We start from the raw sequence: 23,702 nt of genomic DNA on the forward strand, positions 1-23,702 counted from the left end.
TCCTTTTAGCAGCTTTGAGTTTGCCACCTGCCAACTTCATTCACTGTCCCCTTGTTCTTGTACTGTTTGGGGATGGTTATTGACCCCCTCTCTCTAGCTGTTCTTCATTTCCTATACTGGTATTAAGTCCATTTCCCATAGAAGAGAGAAATGGCATAGGATGGTTCAAAGAAGCCTATAAAAAGGCCATCTAAGAAATAGTACAGCGCTCTCCTGTAGGGTTAGGAGTCGGTAGCTGTGCGGAGGCTGTTGCAGAACTGACGCTCCTTGGACAATATCCTGGCAAACAGGGTCAGACAAAGTAAAAATGAAACAGACCACAGGCTTGTATCTGTGCCCATACCAACACTGTGTTGGCCTCAGCGTGAGCGTTGTGCAACGCAACCTTGTATCAGTCTAGCTGAACTTCCGCTTTGGCCAGGAGAGAAGCGAGACCAGCTAGCTCTAAGGGCCACTCGCCCCACTGTAATGGTCAGGAGTGCGTGTGGACAGGTTCCCAGGGCTGAACCAGCAGGAGGTGCCGCAGCGCTGGGTTGAGATCCACTGGGGCTTGCTTCGCCTTCCCTCCCTGGTGTGGCTGCTTTCAGGCTGCAATCTAACGCTCTTATTTCTGGATGTCAATTTCCCTGCGTAAACCCCACATTTAAGTAATTGCCAATTAAATTATATAACAAAAATCGTAAAATCCAATTCTCTGTTGCGTCTCCAGTGGAGCAGATGTCAGCTCTGTGCCGTTTCTGTGCCGGAACATCTGTCAGAGAGAAGGGGACTCTCTCCCTGTGTATAGGCAACACGTGCCTGCTCCATGGCTGGTGGCTTCCCAGTCCTGGAAGAGGCACTTTACACTGCAGGAGGGGAACTAGCAGGTGGGGGCTGAATCTGGTTGCTGCTGAAGGTTTTTTTCCAGACCCCTCCCATGCGGGGGCTGGCTGGTTTGCCTGCAGGGTGGAGATTCTGGACTGATTTGTGCTAGCATGTTGATGTTTTATACATCCTGTCCTGCTTCTCTGTCTTAGCTTGGCCACCATGGGGTATGTGGTCTGACCTCCCTTGCCCCCTTAACAACCATGGGGGCCAGAGGAGCAGGGCTGATTGGAGCTGGCTGCAGCTGCAGCAGCTGGATCAGAATTATGCCATAGTTTGAGGGTGTCTGACCTGTCTCTAGTTTGGAGAGGCGGATGGTAGAGGGCCTCTCTCCTCCCCGTATTGGCTGGGCACTGGAGTCTGACATGCTCTGCCGAGCCAGCTGGGTGGGAAGCCCCCCGTGTGTAGCTGGCTTTTCATCCAGATCTTTAACTCTGGATTTAAGATTGCCCAGAACACCGGCTGGCTCAGGGGTTTTGGAGCCTTTCACTATCACTGACTCCATGAGCCAGAGCGGCGGCAATGGGAAAGTTTTGGTCACTATCTGAGGGCTGCTCGGTGGCCTGTGTGACACAAGTTTGGTTTCTGGTTTCTCCAGCAGAAGCCGTGAGTGGGGTTGGCGTTTGCATGCCGCTTTGCAGAGAGCCCAGGGCCTGCGTGGCTCATGTGGACAAGCTTCTCCCCCGAGGGCAGGGGCACTGGGGGGAAGCAGGAGGGAGAAGCCTGCACAGCACAAAGGTCTTCAGGCTCCAAGTCTTGTTGGTCTGGCACCCCTGGGTTGGTATGATCCCCATCCACCATCATCTCTGCTGTCAGCATTGCCTGGGAGTTGGCTCCTGCTATAAATCTCAGTGTAGTGCTTGGTGGCGGTGTCTCTGCAGAGAGACCTGCACCGGGTCTCAGTAAAGCCCAGAGCCTTGGCTGTAGCCTGGAGAGGGTCATAGGAACGAGTAAGGAATTTTTGCAAACCTGGAGGGGGTTGCCTGGCCTGCAGCCCTCTTGCCCCCCCCGGCCCGTTGCTGTGTCTCCATCTGCGCCAGTCCCAGCTCCTGCTTCGCCCGGCAATGCGCTCCCTCTGGCTAGGCTGCGGCACAGGGCATGTGAGACCAAGTCTAGCCAGGCTCCCTGGGGTTGTAGCCTGGGGGTCCGGGGGGAGTCGCTGCAGTGGGCTGATGGGCTGTCCCTGGGGAAGGCTCGTGCTGGTGCAGGGTTGGAGAGAAGCGCTGCTGCGTCCATCGATGGGAAAACCACCCTAACTCAACTGTTCCTTCCCTGTGGGGCAGGGACAGGCCCCAGGCCATTGGTCTGTGTGTCTGGGACCGTCGTGCTGAGGGGTAGGAGATGGCAAAGGGTCAGTGCCCCTCGGTCAGACCTCCCGCTATGTGGCCAAGGACAGAAAATGTTTAGTCTGTATTCGCAAAACCTGATTCTGTGTGAGCCATGTATTCAGGGTAGAGAACAGCAAGGGTGCAGCGAAATTATGGGGTGTGTGGGGGTGTGTGTGGGGGGGTGTCCAGCTGTTGTGGAGGCCTTGTGGAGTGCCATGCTTGTAGCACCCCATAATATTGAGCTGCTAAGAAGTTCTATGCAGTAGCTCTTACTCCAAGGGCAGGGCCTAGCCCCAATCGGTGCCCCGTGCTGCTCTGCTCTCTACTCAGCACTGTGCTGAGGATGACAGGGATACTGGCAATTGTAAGTCGCTCCTAGCCCCTCGGAAGATGGCTATGTGTCCTAGCGGTCACAGCGACTGACCGGCCGGGGCTGGGGTTCTAAGCGAGGAGAGAGTCTTGCGGGCACATGCTTGGCAAGTGGCCCAGCCCTCCTCAGGGCGTCAGGCGAGCTTGCTGCTCTTCACTGATCACGCAAGGAGCTCGGGTGCGGCAGGGCTGAGCGTGGGATAACTGCTCCGAGCTGGGCTGGCAGCATGGCGTGGGAGCGCTCCCCGGGCTGGAGTCTGACCCTAACCCTGGAGCAGGGCTGGCCGCCGTGCCGTCCAGCAGGCTGCCTAGTCCCAGAGCCTTGGGCCAGCACTGGATCAACCTGGCTGAGCTGCTGCTTCCTCCCAGTAGGACCATATGGGCAGATCGGGCTGGGCCCCTTCACTCCATCCCTTCCCCGGGGCGGCCTGGTGGCACTGAGGTTGAAGGGGCAGCTTGACAATTGAGACTCCTCGGTGCGGAGGGAGACTCCCTGCCTTCGCCCAGACCCCGTGGTGCTGCATCCTGTGGGAGCCAAGATCTGCGCCCCTCATGTCTCCTGTCAGATATGGGAGGGGGGGAGTGGGGAGGCAGCTGCTCTGGCTGCGAAACCTGTATCTCCCCATGAGCTGCCCCCTCGCCCCTCTCTCTGAGCGGTGCCGCCGGCCCAGCGAAGGTCCCACCGCCTGCCCCGGATCCATCCAAAAGGCAGCAAACAAGCTGAGCTCTCCGTGTGCTCCTGCCCAACCTGTGCTATGGGCTAAAACCATCCCCCCGACTCCTTCAGTGTGTTCATATGGGTACGAAGTCATTAAGCAGGAAAACCCCCTGGTCTCAGGAGCAGCCTCACACTGAGCGCCCCCCTGGTGCGGCTGCTAATTAGGAGAGGCCTTCATTAGCTCTCTCGTTCTGCTCCCGGTATGTATACCAGCTTGGCTTTCCAGGGCTCGGGGCCCCCACCCGGAGCCCCCTCCCCGGCGCGCGCGCGCTCTCCCCTCCCCAGCGCCGGGTTCGAAACGCTCTTTACTTCCAGGCGTTGCTCAGCAGGAAGCAAGCTGGGTCCTGCCAAGTGTTAAATGAAATCATTAAAACCCCCAGTCTCCTTCCCCTCCCCTGCTTTTCTTCCTAATGCTGGTAATTAGCCTGTAAAACCACACAAGGGGGTGCTGGGTGGGGGGGCTGCCATTAACCCTTTAAACGGGTTCCCCAGAGGATGCTGCAACTGGCACCGTAGCCGTGGGGTGCTGTCCAATACCAATTACCCCACTGCCAAACTGGATTAGAGAGAGTGCGGCCAGGCAGCGAGCAGGCACCAGGCAGCTTTGGGAGCTGGGGCTGCTGCTTTCTGCAGGGCCTCTGGCTCTGTATGTCAGAGTGAGGAGATTGGCAGCTGTCAGTCAGGCTCCAAAGTGCCATTGATCTCCGGGTCTCTGCTGAGGTTGCTCTCCGCGGTCATTCTGGCCAGGGAGAACAGGGCGGGGGAAATGGGGATTGGCCACCTCCCAAATAAATCAGTCCCCTAAGGGGATCGTGGCAGGACAGGTGCCCCTCAGAGACCCGCGGAGTCTGTCAATCCCCCTCCCTGCAGTACAGATGTGACTCACTGATGGGGTGGGGATGCTGCAGCATGGCACCTTGGGGTGAACACAGAGCTGCATGCCTGGATGGGGTAGGGGGGTCCTGTCCTCTGTTTGGGTCTTGTACAGCGCCCATTGTTCCTGGATCTGAGCACCCCTGGAGGATCCCTCTCCCACGGGAATCCGGCCCGGTGCAGAGGAGCCCATGTGAAGTGTCTATGGGCCAGTTATACCATCCTCAGCTGTGAAAGGTCACTTTACTCTGACCATTGCTCTTCCCCTCTGTATGCATGTTGGGGGGGCTCCCCACACATGCCATCCCTGCCCCCCAGCCCTCAACAGCCCCATGCTCCCTTGATCAGGCCAGTGAGAACTTCAGTGCTTAATTATCTGCCCCTTCCTTCAGTCGTCCAGCCTTGGGGCTGATGGCCATCAGATCCGAGAGCTTGGGGACAGAAGTAGGTGGCAAATACCTCCCCCCCCCCCTTCCCCACCCCACAGGCCGGTGTGGGTTGTAGAGGGCACGTTCTGCACAGAATCCTTCTCGAGGAGGCCACGACTCATCCGAGGCCCTGCCCCCAGCCGAGCTCGGTGGCTGGCCACGGCGCATCTCCTGTAGGCACTGGGACGCAGCTGTGGCCATCGCAGACCCAGGAGAAGTTCGTGGCCCCTGCACAGCCCTGAGTTACAGAAGCAGGAGAATAAGACCCGTTTCTGCTCCAGTGGCAGCAGCTGTTAAATCCTTGCTGGGAGTGCTTAGAAATAAACCCATTAGCAGCGCTGGGCTTTAAAAGGGCTGGTGACCACACAGAGGCCTTAATGAATTAAACACTCCAGTTTAGAAAGCTGGGGGAGGGGAGGGAAGCTCTCCATAATGAACCAGTGGCAGCTGTGCCTGATGGCATTAAATTGGTCCTGCCGTCACCCCACTTCAGTGGGGTTTGAGTTCCCCCGGAACAGCGGGTGGAGCTCTCTGGCTATGTGTGAAGCAGGGGAACTCTCCGAGGCTTTGCTCTGAGGTGGGGGGGCTGGAACCAGGGAGGGGAAGGTCACTTGTCATGAGGCACAGGTGAAAGATGCAACCATGTGGGGGGGTGGGAGAGAATTGAAGGAGATCACATGAGGCAGGTGGCTGGGTACCACGGTGATGGGCGCTGTGGGGGTTGGAGGGGTGTGTGAGACAGGTAACTGGATACCATGGTGACAGGCGCTGTGGGGGGCATGTGAGGCAGGTGGTTAGATATCACAGTGACGGTCTCTGTGGGGATTGGTGATGAGGAGGGACGGGTGCGTGAGGCAGGTGGCTGGATAACATGGTGACAGGTGTCGTGTAAGATTAGCCTGGAACGATGCAGCTGAAGGGAACATCCTCATGGCAGTTTAAGAATGGCGGGGGTGTGGGGGGATGTCCTACTCCCCCTTGGGTTGCCCTTTTGGGACCTTTTGTCCTGGCCCCTTCTCATTGAGTTCTGCTCATTGAAATTGGGGGTGTTCTCAGGCTGAAATACCCCTTCAGCTCTTCCCTTCCCTCCCGGAGCCTCTTCCACATGTGGGGAGGGCTGGGGCAGAGCAGCCCACACCTCTCCCCGCCCCTCTGAGTGTACAATGGTCCCATTTGGGTGGCTGGCCCTCCCCTGACAAGGGAACGGTTGGGGCCCTTTCATTGCTGGAGGGGCGAGGTCGGGAGGGAAGAGGCCAAGGCCAGAGTGAGCGGCTGCTGCATTGTCTCCTATCGGGTCCCAAGTGTGCCCTCTTGATTCCTCGCTTCTAAATAGCCCTCAGCCTAACGCCATGCTGCTGTCCCCATCCCAGCCGCACCGGGGCCTCTGGTGGGCTCATTCCCTGCCGGCCGCTGGATACCAGTGGTGCTAATTGACCTACCGCTGCCAGGAAGGCCTGCAGCCTACTTCCAAGACACTGATGCTGGCTGGGAGTAGAGCAGGAGCAGTCTATGGGGATGCTCTTACACTGTGACCTCCCAGTGAAGGGATGGGGGTTCTCGCCCCCGCTCCCGAAGTCTGGGGCAGGAGGGGCTTAGAGTCCCCATAAATCTTAGCGAGCCTCCTCTCCTAGGGGGATGCACTGGTCCGTTGCAAACTGTCCTAGCTGTGGCCGTCTCAGATCCTCCCTGCAACTGCTCTAGAGGGGGTTGAAATGGACCCTCCCGTGTGAAGTTAGGAGTGTGTGTGTGGAGGATATCAAAGTTTTCAGCATTCTCCCTCCCCCAGGCTGGAGGAAGCCAATTCTTGATGGGGGAACGCGAGGGGCGCTCAGCTCTCATCCCCGTCCCTTAGCTGCAAATGGCTGTTCAGAGATTGGAAAGGATGTGCAGTATCTGGGCCGCCTGGCAGGATCTCCCTGACTGTTTTTCTGCAGCAAGACCAGCGAAGGGCTCAGAATCTGGCAGAGCTATATTACCTGTTGATGAGCATTTTTGTCTCTTTAATTTCTGCTCATCTTTTCTGCTCTGTCCCCCCCTACGCTCGGTGTTGGAGCAGGAGGAGCCTAATGGAAAACTCCAAGTGCAGGTTCTAGGGAAGACCAGCAGAGGGCGCTGGGCAGGGAGCACGATTTTCCTGGGGTGCTCATAGTTGATAGGAAAGGATCCCGTAATTTGTGAATGGCTATATCCGTGTAACTGATGGCAATGCGGCCACCTCTGGGGTGGAGGGCAGCGGCAAAGGGGATGGATGGGTGACCAGCACAGAGCGATTGGGAACTGAGGAGGAGACTTTGGCCTGTACGCAGAGGGAAACTCCGAGACATACACAATGGGGTGTGTAACCACTCCGTAGAGCAGGCTGGGGCTTGGTTTGTAAGGTCTCCTCTGCAAGACCTGCCTGGGGTCAACTGCATTAATTCATCCCCCTTGAAAGGAGGAAGAGCTGAGCTCTCGGTGCTGGGATTGGAACCTGCGCTTCCAGGGAGCTAAGGTGGTTCCGGCGTGGTGTGGTTCTGCCCCCAAAAGTGGCCCCCCGAAAGGCTTGCGGGGACAGAGGCCTTGGGAATCCTGGAAGAAAGGGAGGAATGGTGTGCCTGATGTGCACATGGAAACATGCAAAGAGGGCTACGCAAATGGCCTTGCTTGCTGCTTGCACTGTTTGTATTTGCAGCCAAGCCTTTGGATTTAGCCTGGCGGATTGGCCTCTGAAATCCGAGCTGTGCTGACAGCCTGGGGGACAGCCTAGCAGTGGTCTTGTGGCAGGTGGCGGTGAATGCTGCTTGCATCCCAGAACAATACACTGCACTCCTGTGCCCCTTCCTCCTTGAGTTCTCACAGGCCTTTCAGTATTACTGCTCCCTCCCAGCCATCAATGCCCCTGGGCAGCGTGGAAGGCCCGTTCTCTCCCCGCTTTGCAGAGGCTGGACTTGCCTGAAGTTCCAGCGGGAGCCTGGAGCAGGGCTAGGGGTAGGACCCAGGAGCCTGGTGTGTTTAACTACGAGCTTATTCTCCTGCTTTGGGAAGTGCTTGGGTTTCAATCTGGGTCCCCAAGAACCCCCTCGGCGCGGTGCCTAGAGTCAAGGGTCTCGGACCTGAGCTGGGCAGAGAATTAAAGCTCTAGAAATGCCTTAGTGCTTCTGAAGCACACTTGGTGGGGGACGGGGCGGGCGGAGGGAATAGGAGGGGCAGGGCACTGGACTCTAGCCCTTCCCTCAAGGGCAGCAAAGGCATCTGTGTGTGGCGGCAAGGCAGAGCAGGTGGCAAAGGCTCCCCTTGTGCTCTCTGGAGTGAGTTGCGGGGGTGGGTCTCAGCCCAGCGGTCGGGGCCCAGGTGCCCCCCGTAACCTCTGCCTCCTTTGGGAGCAGGCTCTTGGCTGCTCCTCTCCATGTGGAGGGGGACTGGTTCCCAGCCCGCTCATTTCCCATCTCGCTCACTGTCCTCATCCTCGTTCCAAGGGGGCTTCCTGCTGCCAGCTCTGCTGGGTCCTTGGAGCCTTCCCATGGCCCGGCTGGGTGCGTGCCGCTGGGATCGGTGCCCAGCGTGCGCTGCGGCGGCAGGATCGATCCCTGCGTTCGGGGGCCGGGCCGAGGGACACAGCGAATCCCGTTCTCCTCTTGCTGGGGGTTTGTCCTTTCCGTTCGGAGCCGGGATGGAGGGGCCAGCGTGGCCGTCCAGTGAGCGGCTTGGCTCTTCCGTGTCGCAGCATCAAGGGGGCTAGGGCTGGGGCCTGGCCCTGAGCACACAGGAGGAGCAGCGACCAGGGGAGAAGTGGAGAGACCTCGGTCTCCTGTCCCCAGCACAGCTGAGTCTTGCAGGCCGCTGAGCCGACTAGGGTTGGTCTGTGGGTTTAAGGCAGTTCCCTGAGCTGCCCACAGCTGTAGCTTGACTTTCTCCACCTGCCTCCTCCCTGATCTCCAGGCCGTGGTGTGTGCCACGTGCAGGGAGCTGCTTAGGCTCCTCTGGCTGCTGGCTGGGCACTGAAGAGGAGGGGGCTTGGAATCTGCTCGTCCTTGTGCGTGACAGGTGTGGCCCTCCCCCCCGATAAACCGCCCAGGTGACCAGGGGGTCAGCCCCAGAGAGGCAGGCTGGAGCTGGAGGGGGACACCCCGCCTCCCTTTCAGGCTGGTGGGAGGCTGACATTCTGGTGACTAACCCGCCAGGCGTCTCCGCAGAGGAAGCGTGGGGCTCAGACGCCCCCTCGTTCCCGGTCTCTGCCAAGGCTGCTCCACTAAAAATAGGCCTGCCTTCGGGACGGCTTCCCGAGTGGAGCTCTGGCCGGGGGTCGTGGACAGCTCAGCTGGGGCAGCGTTGCTCCCTCATGGGGCACGGAGCAGGCCACGGCACGGGCTGGCAGCTGCAGAGGAGAAGCTATCTGGTTTCCCTGGCTGCGACAGCTGCCTGATGGAAAGCGGCTCAAGCTGGAGACGCCGGAACGTATTTCAGAAGCTGCCTTTGCCAGAGGCCTCCAAGTCTGACACCAGCCAGCTCTTCCTCCCTGGTTCCCCCTGCTTTGTATCTGCAATAAGCACCCCTCCCTCTGCCAGAGCAATCAGCATGGGACCCAGGATAAGCAGACGGCAGTTGCCGGCGTGGCAGGGGGGGATCTCCGTCCCTCTCCCTTCCTCCCTGCGTGGAGCCTGAAGCACAGAACATCTCCCGCGTCGGCAGAGCATCAGCTGAGCCGTGGCACGAGGACCGCGCACTGCCCCCTGACCCCAGGTGCCTGTGTTCACGGCCGACTCCTGCCTCCCCAGCTGCGTTGCAAAGGGTCAGAGCCCCGGGGAGCCTTCCCTGTGTGGGGTGACCCCCCCACCCCCAGGGATCTGTTTCAGCCTGATGAGAAGCTTTGTGGGCTGGAATTGGCATTGTGGCAGGTCCCGGCGCCCTAGATCCATGGTGTCGATGGTGGCAATAACCTGCTTGGAGAGAGTGTGCGTCATAGCAGCGCCATGCCACTGCTGCCCTCCGCCAGGGGCTGGCGCTCGACTGGACGGGCGCCGTGTTGCCAAGGGAGGGTGAAGTCAACGGGAGCCGGTTCATTGACTTCATCGCCCCCACTGCATCTGGCCGGCGTTGTGTTTTTTAGGACACGTGCCCCTTTCGTGGGCCTCGGCCAGCGCTGGGGCCATCTTGCTCCAGGGCTGGGGGGGACTCTCTTCTTTCCCTTCTGCTCCATCCCAGGCACTTCACCGATGGTGTCGTGCTCTTGGTCCCGACTCCCCTCTGGCCCAAAGCCCGGCTCGTCCCCGGGCAGCTTTCCGGTGTCTAATGTGGCAGGATTATGCTTGGTGCGGGCGCTCAGGCTGTGACCGGGCTCCGTCGGCGTCCTGCCAAGGGGTGGTGGCGACATGGAGGTGCATGACGATCCCCGGAGGCACAGCTGCTCGCTGGCTCAGGACACCCGTCTGCGGAAGCGTCACTCTCTCCTCTGCTGCTTCCCCGACCCCCAATCCCCCATGCCAGGTGGAAACTCCTTGCCAGGACCCTGGGTGCTTGCTCTGGTTCTCATCTCCAGCCAGGGCCCTATGGAACCCGTGCGCCCCCTGCTGGGGAAGCCGCTTACCCGCTTGACCCTCTGTCTTTACCAACCCCGCAGCTTAACGGGCCTGATCCCAAGCCCACTGGCCGCCGTGGGGGAGTCTCATTTGCTTTTGCTGGGCTTGGGATGGGGCTCTGCATTCCTCAGCCCGCGAGTCTATCGGTGAGCTAAGCCCAGGGCCTAGAGCGTTGTCCTTAACCCTCTCTTTGCCAGAAATCTCCCGCGGTGGGGCCCAAAGGGGCTGGGGCTTTTATTCGCCCCATGTGAACCCTCGCAGGGCCAGCCGGTCTGTTCTGCGGGTGCTCTTGTGTCTTGAAAGCTTCCCTCCTCTGGGGTCTCAGGCCACGAGGGGGGAGCGGGGCCCCTCCCCTCCCCACACAGCAGGGGAGGCTTCCCGTTCCCCACTCCCCTCTGGCGGGATTGGAGGGGGCGCAGGGGGCAGGAGCACGCTGCTCAGGGGGAGGCATAATGAGTTTTGACAGTGCAGTCTCCGCCCCTCTCCACATCTTTAGTGCTCGAATGGAAAGCTGAGGGGGGGAGGAGGGTTTTTTTTCCTGCTTTTCATGCTCTCGGGAGGAGAGACAGAAGTGAGCGGAATATCCCAGCAGCTCCCGGTTGATCCCGGCTCAGCCCCACGCCTCCGCGGAGCTGCACACAGGTGGCTGTGGCTCCGGAGCCGTGGGGTGGGGGCAGAGCAGCCGAGCTGAGGTGCAAAGGGCCCCCTCCCCGTTTCCCTTTGTGCTCTCGCCTGCGAAGAACTCCCCCGAGGAGCCAGGGCAGAGAATTCCCCCAAGCCTCCTCGCCTTTGTTTGAGTTGGCTTCTCGCTGCGCTGGCTGGCTGCTGGTCCTGGAGCCGGGGCTGCTTTCCTTCCCCGCCTCCCTCCTCTCTTCCCCGCACCGCTCTCCCGTTCGGGGGCGGTTTGATGGTGTTGCGAAGGGACGCTGGGCGTTTGCCGGAGCTCTCCCAGGGATGCCCCGCTGCCCCCGCGAGCTCGCCCGGAGGAATCGGAACGGGGGTGCGTGAAGTCAGTGCAAAGCCCGGGATGGAGAGGGGCACCGAACAATAACACGCTCCCGGCCTTCTCCCCCCGCCCCACCCACCAACCCCAGCTAGGCGCTGGCAGCGGATAAAGCAAGTTGGGCGCGAGAGAGGTAACAACACAGTTGCTTTTTGTTTTGGGCTGCACAAACCTTCTGCTGTGCGAGCGAGAGCCCCGGGCTCTGGAACGAGGTCTCTAAGCTCCGCTCCTTCCCACCCACCGACCCGAGCTGCTGCCGCCCCCGGTGGCTCAGTTAGCATTTGGGTGTGCATCCCTTGATGCCTGGCTCAGCGAGGAATCGGGATCTCTCCTGGCAGGACGGGCATGTCCGAGCGGCGTGAGGAGGGGAGCTGGCCCGTCCCAGCCGGCGTGGTTGTGTCAGGTCGCCGTGCTCTCTGCGGGCAGGCTCTGAGAGCAGGTGGCGCGGGAAGGAGGGGAAGCGAAGCCCGGGCCCCCTCCCGAAGTCCCAGCTCTGAGGAGGGGCGGAGGGGTGCGAAGGAGCTGGCCGCTGCAGGGACGGAGGAGGAGAGCCGCTCGCCAGCAGCTGTCTAGGATGCCGGAGCTGAGCAGGGATGGACTTTGCCACCACTTTGAAGAGGGAAGTGTGGCAGGAGATCTGCCCTGGGCTGGAACGTGGGCAAACTGCTAGTTAAGCCCCCTGTGTTTGGCCAGCGGGTCTCAGCTGGCAGGGGCAGAGACTGGCACTCCTGGGTCCGTCTAGGCTTTACAGTCAGACACATGGACCAAAGAAACTCAGCATCCCAGCAGCGAGACCCATCCAGCACCTGAACTTGGGGCGCTAACGGGGCAGCCACACCCATCTGGAGCAGCCCCGAAATAGGGACCTTTCTTCTGTATGGAGGTGTCCTGCTTGTGTGTCCTTGACAAGTTCTCCCACTTCTGGGGGCAGGCCCCTGTCTCTGGAATCAGAGCTCCCGCAGCTGGGTGGGTGACCCAGTGAGACGTCGCTGCCCATCCGAATTTCTTCCCCCAGCGCTAGCCCCTGGCAGGTTGGGGCTCAAAAGCTGGGAGGTCTTTGATCCTCTGCGTCCCTGGGAGTTGTTTGCTTTGTTTGTTAATGTTGATCCTCAGGTCCCCGCCTGCAATCTCTGGCTCCAAGGGGATTTGTGAAGCTGAGACTGGGCGAGGCTTTCCGGACTTTTACCTGACCGGCCCCTCGGGCTCCAGGTCAGGCCCTGGGTCCTAACACCTGCGGCGCTGCCTATGCCGTAGAAATGGAGTGTGTGGCTGTAAACTCTTCCTCCTGCAAGTGAGCCGAGCCCGCCCCGTCCATACATGCCAGCTGGAGGATGGGAATCCCTGGGGAAACGTAGCTCCCTGCAGCTCCGGAAGAGGAGGGGGGGTCTCCTGCACCCCTGCTGGGTCCTCTGCCTTGGATGTACCAGCGGACGGCTGGGCCCTTGCCAGCAGCGGCATGACGGCCTGCCAGTACCCCATGGCGCCCGGCCCCTTGGAGCGGGACCGGATGTACCAGCACAAGGTCTCCCTGGTGGTGCGCTATTTCATGATCCCCTGCAACATCTGCCTCATCCTCCTGGCCACCTCCACCCTGGTGTTTGCTGTGGTGCTTTTCCTCAATAACTGTAGGTGTCCCTGGGCATCGAGGGTCTATGGTGGGAGGGGGAGGGGATCTGTGAGGATTGGGAGGGGGCGGGGGCTTTAAATCAGGACTCCTGATTGTCCCTCCCAGTCCGAGCCTAGATCCCAATAGCCACCATGTGCCGCAGGCTGGGATTCCCCCTCCTCTCCTGGTGTTGCCATCTCTTCCTAAAGGCCAGTCGGCGTCTCTGAGTTGAGCCAGTGGCTCTCTGCTCGGTCTCCCTCCTTTCCCGGCCTGTTGTTGGGTCCGTCCTGCTGCTCTTTGAACCCCTCCCACGGCCCGTTCTCTACCCAGCGCTGCCCAGCACTGGAGCGGAGATGGGTGTGACTGAGAGCTGGGATCCTTGCTCCTTTTCAGTCCCAGCCCCTCCTTCGCTCTGTCTCCCAAGGGCTGCTGCCCGAGCCCAGCTGTTGGAGGAGGAAACCGAAGTGTGGTTTGTTTGGCTCGTGCTTCCCCCCCAGCACTGCAGGCTCCCCTTCCTGGGCAGGGGCTGCATTTCCTCCTGCCTGGGGCCCTACGGTCCAGGCACAGGAGAAACTGTCAGGGCAGCTGTTAGAAGGGAGGAGAGAGGCAGCTACTGTGATCACGGTTCTGCCAGGGCTGTGTGTGAAGGGAAGTGTGGTCTGAGCATAGGGCTGGGAGCCAGGAGCTTCTGTGAGCTCCATACCACGCGACTGCTTCTGCCACTGGCTGGCCTTGGGCAAGACACTTAATCCCCTGCTCCCCGTCACCCTCTCTCTGCTGTTCCGTGCGTGTTGTTGGGGTGGGGTGTGCCAGATGGCCAGAGGCTCCAGGATCCCTGTTCTCTTCCCTGTCCCTCCTCCAGAGGTCAGCAAGAGTTGGTGTGAGTGCAAGGAGGCGTAGGCCTCCCCTGGTTGCTGGTCCCACTGGCTCTGGGGAGCGAGCGGCTGAGGGTGGGGACTGACACCAGAGTCTGGGCTAGTGGCAAGTACAGGCCACGCCGTTATTCTGCCAGGTCCACTCAGAGCGTGTCACAGCACAGGTGTCTAACACCCCGTGCCAGCATCTCCTCGGTACCAGGCTTGGTTACACAGCGCGGAGAGGAGAAATCCATCAGGCTGCTGCTTTCCTCTGAAGCCTTCAGAGCAAATGTTCCTCTGCTGTACCCTTGGCCAGGAAACTTCTCTGGGTCTCAAACGATCGCTGCGAGAGAGCACGTGGGAGAGGGGGAGGCCGGGAAAACAAATCCCTGGCATCCGGAAATGCTAGCGCCTCCCACCTGAGTGCAGTTAGGGCTCTGTGAACGGTAGCTAAAAACCAGCGTTGTATGGGGCAGGATCCAGACAGTGTTTCTCGAAGGACAGTCTGGTGGCTACAGCACTGGATTGGCCCTCGGGAGCCCCGGGGTCAATTTTTACCTCTGCCTTAGTCTCGCTTTCTGACCTTGGGCAAGCCACTTGCGAAAGATGCGGGTAACTAGATTGCTCCACCCTAATTCGGGAGCTGGAGGCGAAGATGTTTTCTATGGGGAAATACGATAGGCAGGGATGAAGGGAGCAGGCCCCTGAGCTAGCAAAATGCATTTTGGAGAAGCCCCCTCCGTCCATCAGGTTCTGATTTATTTTCAGAGGGAGGGCTTGTAACTTATTAGGCTTCTCTCCCCACGGCTCGGTTCGTAATTCTGTAGGATCCTTCAGGCCTTAGATCCTTTTCAGTCACATGGTCTGCATCTTGCATCTCCCCATGGCTCAGGCTATCCATTTGTCTTACTGTTTTCCCCACCACCACCCTGCCACGCCTCCTCCTTGCATGCATGGCTGTGGCTCTCAAAATCGTGTTGCTGATCAACTTGAATGTGTTGATGAATTGGCGTCTTGGGAGGCTCTTGGGCGATAGGTAATAAATAGTTTGATTTGCATCACAGCTGAGCTGGGTGGCCTTGATGAAATGACACGTAATTGCCCAAGGCAGCAAGAAATAACCTCCCCGAATGGTGGAAAGGCTTTGCCAGAGCCAGGTTTGACATACAGCCCCAGTTCGCAATGCCTGCTCCTGGTTCGTCAGTGTTGCCTGGCACAGAGGTTCAGTTCAGTAGGAAACTCTGAATCATCAGGTCTGAAGCCAAATGAGTCTCGTGAAAATGTTTTGGGATCTGCAGTTCAGCAGCAAAGCCAGAACTCCTGGATTCTCCTCCTGATTACAACTGGCTTGCTCTGTCACCTGGGGGCGGTTGCTTAGCCTCTCTGGGCCTACATCCCAAGGGGCGGAATTGAGGCTTAAGCTTTGAGATCCTTGGGTGAAGGACCCTAGAGAAGTTTTTAATACCATGCTCTAACCATGGGCAGTGCTTTGCGGAGAGGCGGGAGGGTTGTGCCAGTGCCGGAGGAGTCTCTGATCTCCCGTGTGTTTGTTTCTTTGCAGACAAGCCCGGTAACTATTTCCCCCCACCACCGCCGCTGCCGCAGGATGGTAAGTACAGGATCGCTTCCTGATGCTTGGTTTTTCTGCACTTGGGATGCACTTGTAAGCAAATCACTGGAGCCTCTTCTGCTTCCTGCAGCTGCCTCGTGGAGAAGCGCCTCCCTGACCCAGTGATCTATTTCTCAGCCTGATTCATTTCTCTTTCTCCCCTGAGCTAAATCGCTGGTTCACACACGCACACTCCCTCCCTTCCCTCTTGCAGCCTGAGCCGGCGGGGGTCCACCCTCCCCCCCGCCATTTCTCTGCTGGCCGAAGAGGGAGCAGAGCGGCTTTGTCTGCTCTCCTTCCTGGAAAGATGCAACACCGTGTGGCTCCTTTTCTCAGACACCCATTCTTGAGACGAGGTGGCATGAACCCTTCTAGAACTGCCACGGGCAGATCTTCTAAACCTGTGATCGCTCTGCTGGCAAACCCCAGCTAGGCTATTTAGCCTGATGGGATGGAGGGGACCAGAGGTGGGATCTTAGTCAGCTTGTAGGGGGAAAAAGTACTGATGGCTAATTTGACGGCCATAATGCAGTTGTGCCCCAGGTGCACTGGGCATTGGTACCGGGGTGGGAAAGTCGAACGAAGAGCTGAGTGGCTGGTTTGCAGACAAGTGAGAGGCGGTGGGGGAGGAGGTGCCCTGGGCACACGGTGCTGAGAGCTCCAGGCAGGATGGCCAGGGAAAGCCCCTTTTCAAGGTGGTGACGTGTTAGTGTGCGGGAGGAGCGAGGGAGCAGTTCTCCCCCTCATGGTCTCTTTTGTCTCGTCAGTGCATAGTTAAGCTCACAAGTTCTGAGGCTTCGGAAAGGAACAACCCAAGACCTTGCCCGAGAAGTAGAATAATCCGAGCTATTGGTTTACCATCTTTACAAAAATCCTTTTTTCTCAAGTCTCTGCTGGCAAAAGGCTCAGAGACTGAAGGCCTCTGCTTAACCACTGCATGGGCAACAGCTGTACAAGCTTCCCTCCTGCTCCCCTGGCTCCCCTGCCAATGTGCCACAAACCTTGGCCCAATAGCCCCTGTAGGCATGGGTAACAGGCTGGCTGTGGTTCCCTAAACTGGGAAAGGGTTAAGTGGGTTCTGCAGACTCACTGAGGCAGATGGCTCATTGCCTCTTCTGGATAAAAGAGGTGGGAGGTGTTTTTGGAGAGAGGGGACATAGGGTGTGGGCTGAGCAGTCCAGAAAGGAGGCACCTTTGGAGCAGCCAAGCCTAGGGTGAAGGTTTGAGCTGTTCTTTAACTTTGTTGGTAAAGCCACATCCCTAGGATATACAGACCAGTTTGGGAAAGGCTCCAGGTCTTGGAGCGACTGGGGAAGTTGAGTCACCATGGCCCATCCCGTCTTTGAGCTCTCTGCTGTACTAACACTGCACAAAATCTGTCAGGCTCTGACTGCAGCTAGCACAGCACTTTGAGTATCCTCCTGGCATCAGAGGCAAAATGGAAACTGGTTTGCAGCTGGGCATCGGGTACCTTTTACTGCCATGGTCATAAATGTCTTTCTTGACAGCGAGCCAGCTGGATGCTTAGAAATGTCGACCCTAACCTTCTCCCATTCCCTGGGTTATTTGCATCCCTGATGGAGCCAGAAGACTTCCTGCTCCTGGATTCCCTGCTATCCCTTTATTTTAACCCTCCTTGCCGCAGTGGAGTTCCCCTTCCCCAGAGCCCAATGCTATTTCCCTGGTAGGAAAAAGGTCTCATTTTCTCCCTACATTCTGTGCAATCACCCTATCCATGTTTCACTGGTTGAATGCACAGATAACCCCATCTAAAAATGCAACCGATTATAGCATGTTAGTTTCTCTTTCTCTCTCGCTTTCTCAGGGTGGGGAGGAAGATGGGGGAGAAACAGATGCCAGATAAAATGTCGTTAATCTATAATTGGACCCAAGAAGACGTATAATTCAAAAATAAAAAGGAACGTAGGTGTATCTCCCATCTCGGGGCTCTGAAATATTAATAACCCAACCCATCCAGCTGACACATTCCACCGCGTCCCCCGGCAGGAGGTGGAAATGCACACGGTTCACGTGGGTGCCTAAAGAGGGCCCTCTCTGTGGGCCTAAAACGTTTCAAATGCACCTGATAAAAATCTGGAACGCCTCCCCCACCCTTGTGGTGCTTTGGGGTGCAGCGTGGAGAGAGGGGGGTGCAGATTTCTTTACAAGACCGACTCCCCAGCCCTGTGTGTACGGGACTGCGCCAGAGAACCTGGTGGCGTCAGTCACCCCTCATCTGGCCCCCATTCTGTGCAGACTTGGGTGCATGCTTAATTTTTCAGCTCAGACGTAGTCCGTCGACGTCCATGGGGTTACTCACCGGCTTAAAGTAAAGCATGTGCGCAAGTCTTTGCAGGATGGGGGCTCTCGTTTGCAGAGTCTCCTGGGCCGTACCTGGGTCTCCTAATCCAGTTAAAGGGTTGGTGAGGCCAGGGCGATCAGGTACCATGGGGCGGGAGCGGTAGAAGAATGGAGCTAGACAGACACCCGTACTGTAATTTGCCCATGTGGTTGTATTTGTCCTACCTTAAAACCTTTAATTGTGGAGGACCTCTTCCATTAGTAGCCTTAAACCACTTACCCCCTCCCACTCCCAGTTCTCACAACTTGCTAGCTATTGAAAGACACTGAGGGAGGGGGGATGGAATCTCTTTCTCTTTTATACAAGAGTTTTGGCCCTCCCCAGCTCCCCTCACGGCCACGAAGTCGTGACACTGAATTAGTGATGTCACGTACATTGTTCTCGGGCAGCAGTCGATTGTGTGGGGTGGTGATGGCATCAATCAGCAGGCAGGCACTCCTGGGAGGGGTACCTTTTCAGAGCTCTGCGAATATGCACTGTACTCACAGAGCACACAGCAACTGGCAGGCGCTGTCAATTGCTTTTTCTCCAACTCTGCCCCACACAGAGTGCCGCTCTTCGGGGTTGTTACTGCTTTACGTTCTGGGCCAGATCTCAGCTCTTGCAAATCTGCATCGCCTTATTGACTCCAGGGAGTTTACTTCCATTTACACCAGCTGAGGATCTGTGGTTCTATATTTTTATCTTGAAGCTCTAACGCTCTTTTGGGTTGGGTTAGGTTAGGGTTTTTTTTTTTCAAATGTAATATCTTGATTTCCAAACAGTGATAGCCAGCTAGACATGAGACTATATTATAGAGAAGCAGCAAACCAAAATCCTGGAAAGCTGAGCTTATCCTCCCGATGCCGCCTCCCTCACAATCTCCCATTGCATCACATCTTGCTCTGGTACATGTCCGGGTTTCTCTTTAGATAAGGGAAATAACCCTATTGCGTTAAAACTCCATTTGTGTCATTAATATTCTCAATAAGATGCTCCTGTGGAACAATTTGTCATGTCAAGTCTGCCTGGTCCAGTGGGATGAGTGAATTTTTTCCATGTTCTCTTTGCATAACTGAGGTTAACGAGAGTCCATATTTCTTCCAAAAGCCTTTGTGGTTACGACCATCGACTAAAAAGCATGAGGCAAGGTGGGCTGAGCTGAAACCCTGGATTCTTGGAGGAAGCTGGCTCCAAATTTTGGACCCAGGGTTTGGCGTTTGGGTTCCCCGCTGCAAGGAATGGCTGGAGAATGAAGCTGCCTTTTAACCTCCATGGTGGGATGATGCCCACCCCCACATGCCCAGTGTTGGGGGGCTAGGATGAGAGAATAAAACTGGGCCTTCCTCTGAAAATTCCAAAGCACGGACAGGAAAACCAGAGGTTCCCCCCTGTCCCCACCCCCAAGAATCCTTTTGAAATTGAGGATAAGACTGAGTGTCCAGAGGATCCCCAGCCTGCCCTTCCTGTGACGCCTCCCCCAGCTCTCAGAAGCCACTGGAAGAGGCGGGTTTGACGAGTGCAAAGTTGTCATTTATTAGCAATAAGCTGGAGATTTTTAAATGAACAAGTCTTTAACCTGGAAAACTCCTCGACCCCAGACTGATTTATGGAGCGATGTCTCCCTTCCCCCAAACTGGGACGACTCACGCTGTTCTCTCGCAGCCCTCTCCTGGATACGTAACCCCATCATGGTCCCTGCTATTGGACAGGTGGGAACCCTGCCGATCTTTGCCAGAGCGCTCAACTGGTTGAAATCTGCGTGGTTCCACCAAAGCCAGAAGAGCTGGTCCCGTTTCGGCCAGCTGAGGATCTGGCCCATAGATTCTCACTTGTCCCTTTTTCAGAAGCACGGGGAGGGGTGGAATGGCTTGTCTGAATATGGGAGCTACGGGGTGGTTGTGTGTCGGGCTCTGGGAGCAGAAATGTTCTGGTGGGATTTTGCTGACAGGCCTGGAACAGAGGGGTGCATGTGAGAGAGTGAGCTGGCTTTCGCGTCGGCCCCTCGAGTGAAATAGGTGGTGGGCGTTACAGGTTCTTTTTGCAGTGCATATGGCTGGGGCGGGGGCAGTTGTTTTTAGCATCCATGTCGAGAGTTGGTAACGTGTGTGTGTGTGTGTGTGTGTGTGTGTGTGTGTGTAATGGAGCTGTTGTAATTGAGCACAGGGAACCACGCCCCTTTCAAAGCAGGGAAGATGTGTTGTGGGGGTGGAGTGGCATTTCTGGCCCGTCGGGTGGAATATATAGGACGAGGCATTTGGCTGATGGGTGAGGCCAACCCTGGGATTTCCTCCCCGCCTCTCCATCTCCTCCTCCCTGCAGGGGCTGCTCTGCTGAGTTTCTGAAAGCTGTCTCCACATGGGTAATTGCGAGTAAGATCTGCGTGGAGCACAGCCGGCAGCGTGTTAGAGACAACAGCAGCATTGACGCAAAGCGATTCTTGTCATGCGTGGGGGGAGCGAGACCTGCCTGTGTGGCGGGAAGTTCAAGTAGAGCTCCCCTGGCCCCCCCGGTGCTGGGCAAGCTCTGCTGTTCAGGAGGGCCACGGAGCATGTACCCCTCTGCGGGAACACTGGGGGTCGTGGGAATGAGGGGCTAAGTGCAGATGGGTGTGGTTCCAGCATCCCCCGTGCGCTGCAATCCTGACCTGCAGCGGCCTGGGCTCCCCCTCACAGCCCCCTCAATGTGCCTTGCCCCTTCAGATACCTCCTTCCCAGGCCTCCTCCCCGCTGTGTCCCCGCAGCTCCCTCCTGCCCTCTGGCAGGTCCTTCTGATTCCAGGCCCTGGCACTTTCTGGGCAAACAGTGCCACGCGTGGCATGCTCTCCGGCTTTGTGACATGGGCATGCATTTGCGAGGAACTAATTTGAGGCCACCCAGCTCATTTCATGTGTGACTTGCAACAAGTTTGAGAGGGAAGGGATGGAAGGTGGTTCTGTGGCACCGCCCAGCTCCTGCTTAGGGGACCACGGCAAGCTGGGCCCAGGCTGCTTTATGGCCTGCCAGGTTTTTGAAGTGCCTACATTGTGCTCAGCACTGTACACAACCCAATCCATCGGCTGCACGACTGCTAATTAAATACCCTTGGGGCAGGTCCTGGACCAGACCCCCCTGGAAGGGCTGATGAGTCTATCTGATTCCTCCTATTTCTCTGTTAGCCGGGTGCTAATCAGACGTGCAGTGCCCCACTCGGGGGACATTTCCCCCCATCTCTCCTCTTGCGCGGACTTCCCTTCCCCACGCTCCACAACCAAAGCACTGGCGATGTCAGAGCGGGGAACGAAGCCAGCATTCAACTCTCCTCCTCCCCCCACCTCGTGCTCTCACAGGAAGCCAGGAATCCGGCACAGCACCTGTGACATCAGATCCCACCTTTCCCCATGCCTGGGCACTTACAGTGGGGTGGGGGCAGGTAGGGGGAAAGGGTAAATGGCCTTCTCTCTGCTTCACTTACCCCACCCCTGGGAGTTTTGATCTAGCCCCTATGGCCTGAGGCAACTCCCTTGACCTCTGTGCCTTGGTTTCCTCAATCTCTCTCCAAGGGGGCCACTCAGGATGTGAGGTGCAGCGTAAGGGCCCATCCTCACTATTTGCTCTGTCCCCCAAGAAGCTCTTTCCTTCCCATGGATATTCTCTGAGACCAGGCTGAACCCCGGGAGCAGTCGCTGTTCCTTTCCCCGGGGTGAAGAGAGCCGAGCTCAGTGGCGTCCTGGATCAAAGCACGTGTGCGGACCTGCCGCTCTTGGGGAGCCCCTGGCCTGCTCCTAAACCCTGAGGTTACCTCACCGTCTCCCCCACACTCCTGCTGGGAGAGGGAGACCATCCCCCACCGCTCTGAGCCCGAATGTGCTTCTGACCAGCATGCTGTCCTCTGGGGTGTCTCCAGCCAGCAGGGGACCCCTCCCAGTTATTCACCAGGGCTCGGGGATGGATGCCTGTGCTGCTGATGGCTTTGGGAGCCGCTGGTCAATCTCCCGCTGGCTTGAGGAGTGCGGTTGGAGCCAGGCAGTTCCCTCCGCAACCGGGCCCAGGCAGAGCGCTAAGCACCTGTTTATGGACCCATAAAACCTGCCACGATGCACGAGGAGGAAGAGCCATTTGATAAATTAAATATAGGAAAAATCACTTTCTCTGGCCTGGCAGCCTCATAAATATAGGGTTTGCAGAGCAGAGGCTGGCTGGGCAGAGGAGTGGGGGCGGTGTTTGCTTTGCAGGCAGCTTTTCTCTTTTGCAATGAGAATCAGTTAGCCGATTAAACCCCAAAGAGCCGTAAATCTGACAGTTTGACTCGTCTGGCTGCTGGGGCGCTCTCTCTCCTGCCCTCGGTGCTTTGCTGTGGCTTCAGGTCTATGCAGGCGGACTCCTGACCGGATCCTGGTAGCCTTTCACGAGAGACCATCACTGAGGCCTCGGCTGCTTTGCTGACTGTTGACCATTCCCTTTCCCCTGAGCCTCGGTGCTCTGGGGTGGAAATCCAGCCTGTTTTGTCCTGCGTTGTAGCCTGTCCCCATCTAGCTATGTGCGTGTGGCATCTCTGGCGGATACCGGCGGGGATGGAAGGCGGCGGTGCTTTGTATTTAGAATCTGTTTCGCGCCAGGGTTGCAAAATATCCCCTCACCCCCCTTCAGAAGAATCAGCAGCCATTTTCTTTCTCTGCCCCACCCTCGCTGGGCCTGCGCTGAGTGATGGTGAAAGAGCTCGTCTCGACGGGGGCCCCTCCAGCGCCAGGCAGAGACAGCTTAGCCGGGTGCTGGGGTGAAGCCCACGGTGCATGCGCACTACCAGCTCTGTGCTTTTTTTATTTTATTTTTTTAGTCGCTGTTCCCCAGCGTGTGGGGATATGAGTCCAGCGCCTTGCACCAGTGCTAAATTCACTTCACAAGGGGAAAAAAACAACAACAATGTAATTACATTTTTACTTCAATTGCTTGGGGTTTCAGCAGAGATGGCAATAATTCTGTCGCTCCCCTTCTTCCAACCACTTCCCCATCTTTCTCTGTTATCAGTTATCGCCTGGAAATTTGCCCAGGAACTTGACAGGGCAAACACTTTGGGAGCCCAGGAACTGGAAGGGGTTATCCGTCTGGCTTGGCAGAATCTGTTCAATGTCTAAAGTGTTGGAGACGGGGCGGGGACTCCGCCATCTGCATGGATGCTTTGGATCTTTCTGTCTTATAGGCTTTGTCTGCAGCTGAGCGTAAACCTTGCTTCAGACTTAAGGAGTCAGTGGTTTGGGTCTTGCCTGTCCCACTCAGTGCTGTGCTGGGGGAGAGTTGCTGCTTTTTTGACTGTTTAATTTAACTGCCTTAATTCACGCCTGTAATTAATGGGCTTCTGTGGCTTCCTCTACCCGGGGAGCTATCGATAAAGATGTAATTGGAGGGATAACTGACTTCAGCTGAGAAATCATGCAAGGGCCTTAGTCCTCCTCCCCCTGCCTTTTGCAGTGCCGGCTATTCACACAGTCCGTGTGGCACCTGCAGCTGGCGGGGAGTGAGTTTGGTCATGTCGTGCAAAAGAAAGTCTGAGCAAAAATATCATCTGAGAGGAAGGATGGGTTTGTGGTGAAGGCTGTGGCCTGGAACTTGAGAGATCTGGAGTGAACTCCCACCTCTGCCATAGACTCACTGTGTGACCTTGGGCAAGTCAATTAATCTCTCTGAGTCTCAGTTCCCCACCTGTAAAATAGGGGATAATAAACCTTCCTTTCTGTCTTATCTATTTAGACTGTAAACTGTTTGGAGCAGGGTGTGTGTAGGGGTGTATGTGCGTGAGCGGAAAGTAGGTCAGTACCATTATACCTATTTTACAGCGGTCTTACCAAGCAGTCCCAGTTCATTTTGCTTCTCTGACAGGTGAATTTAGAAAGAGGTGAGTGGCTTGCTGGCCCCCCTCTCCTATTCTATCTAGGTTCTTATACTGCGCTTCTCACCACCCTTGTCCGAGTGCCTTTGAACAGTGGGCCACACATCTGTCCTGGATTATTTGGTCTCTCATCCTCTCCCAAAAGAAGCAGGTGCAGAGAAGTGTCTTGTGTTTGATGGGCTGTGGGTTTCAATATAGCTGTTGTTCTGTGGTTGTGTTAGAGAAGGCAGCTCAAAGAAATGCACTGAACACTTGGAGTGGAAGGTGGGGAGGTTTGGGATGGTCC

The 23,702-nt window shown here is 57.2% G+C and overlaps 1 protein-coding gene across 10 annotated transcripts in view; it reads left to right on the forward strand.

Annotated features, from left to right (window-relative positions):
• AGRN (agrin) overlaps positions 1-23,702 on the forward strand; it is a 222,645-nt gene that overhangs the window by 97,834 nt on the left and 101,109 nt on the right. For 7 of the 10 annotated variants that reach the window (XM_037881185.2, XM_037881188.2, XM_037881186.2 and 4 more), the window contains one exon: positions 15,163-15,210. The exons of 1 other annotated variant lie outside the window; for it this stretch is intronic. In XM_037881185.2, coding sequence (XP_037737113.1) covers positions 15,163-15,210 — 48 coding nt within the window. Of the gene's footprint in view, positions 1-10,700; positions 12,764-15,162; positions 15,211-23,702 lie in introns of those variants that run through there. 2 more of the 10 variants (XM_037881190.2, XM_037881193.2) reach the window with 2 other exon arrangements.

This window comes from Chelonia mydas, chromosome 18, assembly GCF_015237465.2.
Source record: "Chelonia mydas isolate rCheMyd1 chromosome 18, rCheMyd1.pri.v2, whole genome shotgun sequence".
Taxonomy (NCBI): Eukaryota; Metazoa; Chordata; order Testudines; family Cheloniidae; genus Chelonia; species Chelonia mydas.